The 11,093-nt window shown below is 49.0% G+C and overlaps 1 protein-coding gene across 1 annotated transcript; it reads right to left on the bottom strand.

Moving 5' to 3' along the window:
* Nucleotides 1-10,215: 10,215 nt before the first annotated feature.
* LOC122009457 lies at nt 10,216-10,668 on the bottom strand. Its single transcript, XM_042565622.1, has one exon. It carries the CDS (start codon nt 10,666-10,668, stop codon nt 10,216-10,218), a length of 453 nt encoding a protein of 150 aa, XP_042421556.1.
* Nucleotides 10,669-11,093: the final 425 nt, after the last annotated feature.

Genomic DNA, 11,093 nt, shown 5'->3' with positions numbered 1-11,093 from the left:
ATATTGTTATTCGATCGGTCCGTGACCGATCGATATACGAGGCAAAGATCGCAGCCGATCGCGTCCACGCATCGATCAAAGTTATGTCCCGATCGGTCCGGGACCGATCAGGAGGATCCCTGACCGAAGAGTCCGATCGGTCCGCGGACCGATCCAGATGTCCCGATCGGTCCACGCATCGATCGTAGTACGCATGTAAGGTTCGCACTAACCGATCGGCCGGGACCGACAAGATAGGCCCGACGGTCCCAGACCGATCAGGTTCTAGCTGCCGCGACGCAACCGCCAGTTTCTTCGCCGCCTTCTTCGCAGGTATAAAGGGGTCGAGGGCTGCCGCCTCTTCTCTTCTCTTCCTGCTGTCTGGTGCTTGAGCTTTGTTGAGCTCCTCCGAAGCTTCGCGTGAGTTTCATTCCCATTCGGTCACCGCCGCCGCCTTCCGTGGAAGGGAACGCGACGAGAAGGCAAGCGTGCTTGTTTTACATTCATATTGCTCTTGCTTCTTGCTGTATTTCTTGTACACTTATCTTGCTGTTGCAAGAGACTTTGTGGTGAGGTTTCTCCACCCACAAGGAGTATATTATTAGCCGGTTCTCCGGGGACTCATCCACCGACGGATTGATAGGGCTCGTCCACCTCACGGACACGCCGAGGAGTAGGAGTTCATCTCCGAACCTCGTTACATCCATCGAGTTTGAGGTTTGATTTCTTTCTTTGTCGCTTCTATTGTTTTATTTCCGCTGCGCTAACTCGACATTGTAGAAAGAAACGATCGATTGGGGTCGGCTATTCACACCCCCCTCTCTAGCCGAGTACAAAGGATCCTAACACTATCTACAATAATACTCACTTCATTTCTTGCTTTACTCTTTCTTGTGTACCATAATTTAAAATCTGAGTTCTCTATTGATCCCGTCCGGAAGCTGAGTCAGATGGACCGTCAGGTGAGGTGGATGAAATGTTGATCGAGTCGCGGTATCCCGGAGGGGGGTGTGCTGAGATGACTTCCGTGTTGACCAAGTCTTCAGAAGTCCTCTGGTCAACGCTACCTGTAGCCAGCGACCGGGTTGACCCGGTCCACGGTATCTCGATGTTCGAGACAGATTCAACGAATATATGAATAACAGGCTAATAATATAATAATGAAATAAATGAAAGGTGAGTACAAAAACGTACCCTGACCCAGGGGGCGCCCTTGGATGGGACGCTGCTCGAGTGGTTGGGACTTGGAAGAGTGGATGGCTGCGCCAGATGAGGAGCTAGATCTGACGACGCGGAGCCAAATGCAGTGGCCCGAAATCGGAAGACGAACTGTAGGTCAGGAAATACTAGCAGTACGTAGGCCGGGCTAAAATGTCGGCACGCAGGCCGAGACATGAGATCGGCACGCAGGCCGGGATACAGCGGACGCGCCCAAGTAAGACAACGATACAAGGATCAAAACATAACCTCGTCTCGCATGCCGGAAAGAAACAAAGACAGAGCACGATCAGACCAGAGTCCACGGGCGACAAGGGCTTGGAGGTCCGACCCACATCGAAAGCACATGACATCCGTGCTTGAGCAGAAGCGTCCTCAGCTAGCTTCGAGAGGAGAAAGTAGGAAGGAGGAAAGGTGGGCGGCTTCTCCGGCGGCAGTGTTGCGAGGAGGAAGAGTCTCTCCAGCGGTAGTATTGCGAGGAGGAGGGAGAAGGATGGGTTGTGGCTGTCGCCGGGAGGAACTTCATGTGAGGGAAGGGGGTTGTGGCCGTCGCCGGGAGGAGGAGGAAGAAGGGAGTGGTGGTCGTCACCGGTGAGGCATTACCCGAAGGTGGCAGCGAGAGAGGGAGAAGAAGGCTTCCTGCCTTCACTATGCGTCGAGCGGCAGAGGAGAAGGAGAGAGGAAAGGGAGTAGTCGGCGTCGAGTCTGTCTGACGGCATCGCGAGGAGGAAGAAGAAGAAAGGTGGGGCAGTCTCTCCGGCGAGTAGTTGAGCATGAGGAGGAGAAGGGGAGGAGAAGAGGTGGAGGTCGTCAGCCGACGTCGGCGCTGACGAGGAGCATGAGAGTGAAGAAAGTTTCTGGCGACGGCGTCCAAATCCCACACGAACCCCAACCCCCCTTGGTACAGTGCGTCATTTTTCCTCTTAAAGCCCTAACAAGCCAAAAGATCAAAATACCCTCCCATAACCACTTAATTACCCATCTGCCATATATCCATATCATCTATCATCTTTGTCTTCTCGCCTGTCCATTTTGTCTCTTGTACACACAAAATACTAGTTCTTTTCTTAATCATTATATCTAGTACCTCCATTGATTTACCAGTGAGAGTTCCTATGTTCCATGTTCCAAATTTTAGATTATTAGTCTTCTATCATATTTGTTCTTATCTAACTTATGGTGTGAGAACTCTTGCCTATTAACACTACACTCAAGTTCTTATGGAGATGTAGCGGTCCTTGCTGAGACGTTATAGTCAGACCTTGTAACGCAAACTCTTGCATATTTAGCACTATACCCGAGTTCTGGAGATGTAGCGGTCCTTGCCGAGACGTTACAATCGGACCTTGCAACGCGTTCCTTTCGGGGAACAACCTAGCATTAGCACAATAGTTTAATGGATCAATTCATTGAATATTTGTCATAGTTTTGACGTTGGCTGGCAACCTAACGCAACCCTCCTCATTTATCCGAGCTTGGGACCGGTCATGACCGGTCGTCATGGACGGAGTTGAGAGAAAGTGATATAAAAGAAAAATTAAATAAATATATTAAGAGTATTTTCGTCCAAAACTGAATTCTCATTCTCATTCCCTTCAAAATCTAAGGGAGAAAATAGGTTCCATCAATACTTAAATTTTTAAATTTTAATTTCAATCCCATCAACTAAACATAAAATTTATAAATAAATATATTTCTAAATTCCTAAATTAAACTCCACCTAAGTTTCCAAAGCGTCCAGCCATTTATAAACTAAGCGAGTGGGGATTAAATGATTAGCAGATATAATTCCGTTTCGATATATATATATATATATATATATATATATATATATATATATATATATATATATATATATATATATATATATATATAAAAGAAGAAAAATCTCAACCCAGATCTCAGAGGCGCGGCGAGGGAGAGAGGCGCGGAGAGGGAGAGCTGCAGCAGACCTCAGAGGTACTGCGAGGGTGAGAGGCGCAGCGAGGGAGAGGTGCAGCAGATCGCACGGCGAGGGCGAGAGGCGCGGCAAGGGAGATCAGAGGCGCAGCGAGGGAGATCAGAGGCGCGGCGAGGCAGAGCGAGGGAGAGAGCAGAGCGGCGCTAGGGCGAGGGAGATCAGAGGCGCGGCGAGGTAGAGCGAGGGAGAGAGCAGAGCAGCGTTAGGGTTCACTTTGTTTTCTCTCTCGCTGCGATGTTTTTTTTTTTCTCACGCGCTGACTTCTTTGGTTCACGTTCACAGCACCGCAGCTGACGTGGACAGCACCGCGTTTTCGCCGCAGCATAAGCACCGCAGCATATAAAAACTCATATATATATATATATATATAAAAGAAGGAAAATCTCAACCCAACTTCTAAAGAGGTACTATTCGTTGAGTCACGTCACGTCTAAGTTAGAGAACGATACCTTTAATACTTCAGTTTATAGAATTATTGATGTGCACTACAGTTCATCGAGATGTTGGCCTGCACTAACCCTACGTGTGTGTCCAAATGATCTACTGCCAGAAGTTAATTTAAAATCATCAGATTAGAACTATGGAGAAATTCCGTCTTAGATGATTCATTGGAATAATAAACAAACACTGAAGGAGAAAAAAACAAGTAAAAGATTAGAGAAATCTTTCGACCAAGTAAAAGAATCATTATATATAAAATACATAGCTTTCTCGATGTCGTTGTTATTGTAGCCAGCACCCCAGTGTAGCCTAGGAAAAGATCATTTTTTGTTCCGAACAGGCACTTCTGCGGGTTCAACTTGATTCCGTACGCTCGTAATGTCTAGAAAGTTTCCTCTATATCTGCACAGAGGTCGGCCGCTCGGAATGATTTAATGAGTATATCATCAACATATACCTCTAGGGTTCGCCCTATCTGCTTCCGGAACACCCTGTTGATGAGTCGCTGGTACGTAGCCCCCGCATTCTTCAGTCTGAACGGCATGCCGTTGTAGCAATAAGTGTCGTCCGCCGTGATGAAACTGACTTTCTCTTGATCCTCCCGGGCGAGTGACACCTGGTGATAACCCTGATATGCATCCAGCATGCATATCAGTTCGCACCCAGCGGTCGAATCCACCATTTGGTTAATCCGGGGCAGTGGGTAAATGTCCATCGGACATGCCCTGTTCAGGTCGCGGAAGTCGATGCAGACTCTCCATTTGTTGTCGGGCTTGGAGACTAGCACCACATTTGTGAGCCAGCTTGGGAACTGCACCTCACGTAAGTGGCCGACCTCCAGAAGCTTCTCGACTTCCGCCCGTATGATGACGTTCTGCTCGGCACTATAGTCCCGCTTCCTCTGCTTGACGGGTCGAGCGTCCGGTCGGACATGTAGCTCGTGCTGTGCGACGCTCGGCTAGATTCCTGGCATCTCGTGCGTCGACCACGCGAAGACATCGTAGTTTTGTTGGAGACACCTGGTCAGCTCCTCCTTCTTGCTTGCCTCCAGGTCAGAGGCTATGAACGTCGTGGCCTCCGGTCGAGCCGGATGAATCTGTACCTCTTCCTTTTCTTCATAAACAAAAGTAGGCGGCTTCTCGGTTATAGTATTTACCTCGATACGGGAGGCCTTCCGAGCGGATCTCGCCTCTGCTCGCATCATCTCCACATAGCAACGTCGCGTTGCCAACTGGTCGCCTTTAACTTCTCCCACTCGGTCTTCCACGGGGAATTTGATCTTCTGGTGGAAAGTTGAGACGACTGCCCGAAACTCGTTGAGAGCCGGTCAACCCAAAATGACGTTGTATGCAGAGGGAGCGTCTACAACGATGAAGTTAGCAGTCTGCGTCCTTTTGAGTAGCTCTTCCCCAAGCGAATTGACCAACTTAATCTGACCGACTGACTGAACCTCGTTCCCCGTGAATCCGAACAAGGGCGTGGTCATCGGTAATAGCTCCGCCCTGTCGATTTGGAGCTGGTCAAATGCCTTCTTGAAGATTATGTTGACCGAACTCTCTGTGTCAATAAAGATGCGGTGAATAGTGTAGTTTTCTATTACCGCTCGGATGATGAGGGCGTCATCGTGTGACACTTCGACTCCCTCGAGGTCACCAGGACCAAAGCTGATCGCCGACCCGCTCGCCTTCTCTTGGCTGCATCCCACAACATGTATTTCCAATCGTCGGGCGTACGACTTGCGAGCTTGGTTGGAGTCCCCACTTGTTGGCCCACTGGCAATGATATTCATTTCCCCCCGAGCGGAATTACTTCTATTTTCTTCCTCCCGAGCAGACAGTCTGGCTTGGGTGACTCGTGGGCTGGCCCTTGGTTGGCGCTGTTGCTGCTGATGATGGTGCCGCTCGGGTGAACGCCGAACTATTCGCCGCTTAGCATGCTGATGCTGAGTTCGCCTGTCCGGTGAAGGTGACCGGTGACGATAGATCCTCGGCTCAGGTTGGCCGACCGGGGGGAGACTTCGGCAGTCTCGAGTATTATGGGTGGTCGATTGATGGATTTTGTAAAACATGGGCGTCCATACCTTTCCCTTTTGTCGAGGCCGCTCGGCCGCAATGTGCTGAACGACGGGCGATCTGAAATCTTGAGGTGGCCTCATCCCCTCGGCACGTGGCCCTTTTGGCGGTTGCTGGTTGATATGTGTTCTCCGTTCGGTTTGGGATGGGGGTTCGCCCGGCGCTTCCTTCTTTCGGGCCGCTTGTGCTTCCTCCACGTTAATGTACTCACTCGCTTTTTTCAGCATGTGGTCATAGTCGCGAGGCGGCTTCTTGATGAGCGAGCGGAAGAAGTCCCCATAGACTAAGCCTTGTGTAAAAGCATGCATCATTGTCTCATATGAGACCGTGGAGATGTCCATAGTTGCTTGGTTGAAGCGCTGGATGTAGGCTCGGAAAGTTTCTTTCGGGCCTTGCTTCATGGAAAAGAGGTTGACGCTAGTCTTCTGATAGCGTCGGCTGCTGGCAAAGTGATGGAGGAATGTCATTCAGAAATCTCTGAAGCTCTTAATTGATCCGTCCGGCAACCTCCAGAACCAGCGTTAAGCCGAGCCGGATAATGTAGTAAGGAAGACTCTGCATTTGACTCCGTCGGTGTATTGATGAAGAGTAGCAACGTTATCGAACTTACCGAGATGGTCGTCCGGATCAGTTACACCATTATATTCCCCGATCGATATTGGAACGTAATGCTTCGGAAGAGGGTCTTGTAAAATCGCCTCAGAGAACAGGCGATTGACCCGCTCGGGGGATGACTCTGTACACGGTGCTTTCCCCTTTCTGGCGTCCCGCACGGGTGCTTCATCTGACGATCCCTGGTTGGCTAGGGCTAGCTCCGACGGAGTTTGGAACAGTGCTCAATAAAATGGAATGGGGGTGGCCGACGTGTCTCCTGGTGTGCCGGTCTGCCCTTTGTTTTGAGCCCACGTAGAATATTGTTCCGGTCGCTCCTCCATGGCCGCTCGGCCTCTAGATACCGAGGCGACCTGTTGCGCTATCCTCTCTGCTTGGGCCTTCTGCTGTTGCTCGACCATCTTTGCGGCTCGCGCTTGGATGAGTGCTTCAAGCTCCTCGGGAGAGAGCGTTACCATGAGTTGGCGTCCAGCTTCTTCCATCTTCTCGGCTCGGATTCATGTGCGTTCCCACAGACGACGCCAATTTGATCCTGTCCGTGCACTGAGTCGATGGAAACTGGGGGCGTGGCGCTCTCTGCTGCTTCCAGGTGATCTTCACAGCGACGTAAGCCTCCGATGAACCTGCAACCAAGTCGGGCCGGGAAGGGTTTCCAGGCGACGACTCTCCGACGCTCAAGTCAGACGATGGCGAGAAGAAACACAGGTAAAATAGAGACTGTGGGTACAGTAGAATAGGAGAAAAATCATACCTCCGTCGAAGTCCGGGGGTCTTTATATAGGACCCCGGAGAGGCACGTGCACACTTCCCAAGGCGTGCACGTTCCTCAAAGCATACCTTGGAATGACTGTGTCCGAAAAGCATGTCTGACACAATACCTCAATTGTCCGAGCATATCTCTGTCATGGTAGCGAAAACTTCCTCCGTACGATCCTTGGTACGGCCTGGCCGCCGACCATGCTGCTTGTCGGCGGCAGACGTCTCGAGAATGATATCACTAGCTGCCCCTTTTGTTCTCTTCTAAGCCCTTTGTCTTTAACCGGGTCGGTCGGGCTGATCGTTCGGCCTCCCGGGCACCCGGGTATACACGCACCTCGGACCGGGTGAGACGGTTGATCGGTCACATACTCGGATGAGTCAGACAGACCATCGGGTGAGGTGGATGGAATGTTGATTGAGTCGCGGTGTCCCGGAGGGGGTGTGCTGAGATGACTTCCGTGTTGACCACGTCTTCAGAAGTCCTCTGGTCAACACTACCTGCAGCCAGTGACCGGGTTGACCCGGTCCCCGGTACCTCGATGTTCGAGGCAGATCCAGCGAATATATCAATAACAGACTAATAATATAATAATGAAATAAATGAATGGTGAGTACAAAAACGTACCCTGCCCCAGGGGGCACCCTCGGATGGGACGCTGCTCGAGTGGTCGGGACCTAGAAGAGTGGATGACTGCGTCAGACAAGGAGCTAGATCTGACGACGCGGAGCCGAATGTGGTGGCCCGAAATCGGAAGACGAACTACAGGTCGGGAAATACTAGCAGCACGCAGGCTGGGCTAAAATGTCGGCACACAGGCCGGGACATGAGATCGGCACGCAGGCCGGGATACAGCGACGCGCCCACGTAAGACAACGATACAAGGATCAAAACATAACCTCGGCTCGCAAGCCGGAAAGGAACAAAGATAGAGCATGATCAGACCGGAGTCCACGGGCGACGAGGGCCTGGAGGTCCGACCCACATCGAAAGCACACGACATCCGTGCTTGAGCAGCGGCGTCCTCAGCTAGCTTCGAGAGGAGAAAGAAGGAAGGAGGAAAGGTGGGTGGCTTCTCCGGCGGCAGTGTTGCGAGGAGGAAGAGTCTCTCCGGCGGCAGTGTTGCGAGGAGGAGGAGGGAGAAAGGATGGGCTATGGCTGTCGCCGGGAGGAACTTCACGTGAGGGAAGGGGGTTGTGACCGTCGCCGGGAGGAGGAGGAAGAAGGGAGTGGTGGTCATCGCCGGCGAGGCGTTGCCCGAAGGTGGCAGCGAGAGAGGGAGAAGAAGGCTTCCTGCCTTCACTGTGCGTCGAGCGGTAGAGGAGAAGGAGAGAGGAAAGGGAGTCGTCGGCGTCGGGTCTGTCTGACGGCGTCGCGAGGAGGAAGAAGAAGAAAGGTGGGTCAGTCTCTCGAGCGAGGAGTTGAGCATGAGGGGGAGAAGGGGAGGAGAAGAGGTGGAGGTCGCCGGCCGGCGTCGGCGAGGAGCATGAGAGTGAAGAAAGTTTCTGGCGGCGGAGTCCAAATCCCACACGAACCCCAACCCCCCTTGCTACAGTCCGTCATTTTTCCTCTTAAAGCTCTAACAGGCCAAAAGACCAAAATACCCTCCCATCTCCACTTAATTACCCCTCTGCCATATATTCATATCATCTATCATCTTTGTCTTCTCGTCTGTCTATTTTGTCTCTTGTACACACAAAATACTAATTCTTTTCTTAATCATCATATCTAGTACCTCCATTGATATATTTATCAGTGAGAGTTCCTATGTTCCATATTCCAAATTCTAGATTATTAGTCTTCTATCATATTTGTTCTTATCTAACCTATAGTGTGAGAACTCTTGCTTATTTAACACTACACTCAAGTTCTCATGGAGATGTAGCGGTCCTTGCTGAGACATTACAGTCGGACCTTGTAACGCGAACTCTTGCATATTTAGCACTACACTCGAGTTCTGGAGATATAGTGATTCTTGCCGAGACGTTACAGTCGGATCCTGCAATGTGTTCTTTTCGGGGAATAACCTAGCATTAGCACAAAAGTTTAATGAATCCATTCATTGAATATTTATCATAGTTTTGACGTTGGCTGGTAACCTAACGCAACCCTCCTCATTTATCCGGACTTGGGACCGGTCATGACCGATTGTCATGGACGGAATTGAGAAAAAGTGATATAAAAGAAAAATTAAATAAATATATTAAGAGTATTTTCGTCCAAAACTAGATTCTCATTCTCATTTCCCTCAAAATCTAAGGGAGAAAATATGTTTCATCAATACCTAAATTTTAAAATTTTAATTTCATTCCCATCAACTAAACATAAAATTTATAAATAAATATATTTCTAAATTCCTAAATTAAACTCCACCTAAGTTTCCAAAGCGTCCAGCCATTTATAAACTAAGCGAGTGGGGATTAAATGATTAGCAGATATAATTCTGTTTCTATATATATATATATATATATATAAAAGAAGAAAAATCTCAACCCAACTTCTAAAGAGGGACTATTCGTTGAGTCACGTCACGTCTAAGTTAGAGAACGATAGCTTTAATACTTCAGTTTATAGAATTATTGATGTGCACTACAGTTCATCGAGATGTTGGCCTGCACTAACCCTACGCGTGTGTCCAAATGATCTACTGCCAGAAGTTAATTTAAAATCATCAGATTAGAACTATGGAGAAATTCCGTCTTAGATGATTCATTGGAATAATAAACAAATTGAAGGAGAAAAAAACAAGTAAAAGATTAGAGAAATCTTTCGACCAAGTAAAAGAAATCATTATATATAAAATACATAGCTTTCTCGATGTCGTCGTTATTGTAGCCAGCACCCCAGTGTAATTTAATTTGGTCAATCCAACCTCAATTCTGCATGCATGTCACATAGATCTTATGTTTCAACGAGTACTCCACAAATAAGTCTGATTCCTGATCTTATGTTGAGGAATCGTTGTCGAGGCGTAGGAATTCATTGAAAAATCATGATGCGAATCCAATCAGAGAAAAATAAGAGAATATCTATTACTTATACTTCCATACAATCTTAATCCTTACACAGCAAAATCTTGATCTGATCATTAGATATATTCAAACATATAAAATAAATAACGAAAAAGAAATTAAAGGAAATATATAGAAGCTTAGTTTCTTCGTAGTTCTTACTTCTTACTCTAAGAAGCCAGTCCTTGTGAGCACGGCATTCCTGACCTTGCTGAGATCTCTCCCCTTCAGCGTCCTCCCAGCTCCTTCGCACACCGACGAAGACAACGATATCAGCTGGCTCTTGGCCATCTTCTTGGCCAGCCACTCATGCGGAGGATCTCCATCCTCCCCGACATCGTCCTCCTCCTCCTCCTCCTCCTCAATATCTCCACGGCCATGCTTAAAGACCTTGGACCAGTCCGGGATTCTGAGCGGCGCGGATCGCCCCAGTTCTCCTCCGCCGCCACTCAACCGTGGGAATTGAATCCGCCTACTCGTCCTACTATTAGCATCAACGTCAAAAGAATCATCCTCACCTTTTCTAGTCCTGGGAGTCGCTGTTTTGGTGCCCCTGACCGCCGTCACAGCAGCCCACACCTCCTCTTCCTCAAACTCCTCACCGCACCCCTCCGCCATCATCAGAAGCCAACAATTAGCCCAGATTCAGGAGGCGATCGAGTCTGTGCCCACCAAGGGAGGCATGCCTGCTTTATACCCCCGCCTGTTCACTACTACTAGAGCGAGCCGATTGGCAGGGATTGTCTAAAATGTACGAATGATGCAATCAATAGAGGTAGCGCGCGAGAGAGAAAAAGGATCGAAAAGGTTGATAGAATTTTAAAAGTAAAGAAATTATCCTAGCCCACAGGATGGAATGGAAAAAGAGAAGCTAAGAGGGGACGCAGGGAAAGTCCAAACCAAGCTTGTTTTTTTCACTCTCCTATCTATGGGCTTAATTTGTCTGGGTGGGCAATTCCTCAAATTCAATTCCACCTGTGGACGCACAGCAGAAGGTGGGTGGAGGGGAAGGATTGGCCACTGCCTGCTGCAACCTTATCACT

The sequence above is a fragment of the Zingiber officinale genome, chromosome 8A (genome assembly GCF_018446385.1).
Source record: "Zingiber officinale cultivar Zhangliang chromosome 8A, Zo_v1.1, whole genome shotgun sequence".
Lineage (NCBI taxonomy): Eukaryota > Viridiplantae > Streptophyta > Magnoliopsida > Zingiberales > Zingiberaceae > Zingiber > Zingiber officinale.
Note: the sequence above shows the minus strand (reverse complement) of the source record. Positions and strands in the feature narration are given on the sequence as shown.

What these genes read in the sequence shown, in the direction of transcription:
- LOC122009457 (XM_042565622.1), bottom strand. Translation starts at nt 10,668, where the DNA reads ATGGCGGAGGGGTGCGGTGAGGAGTTTGAGGAAGAGGAGGTGTGGGCT.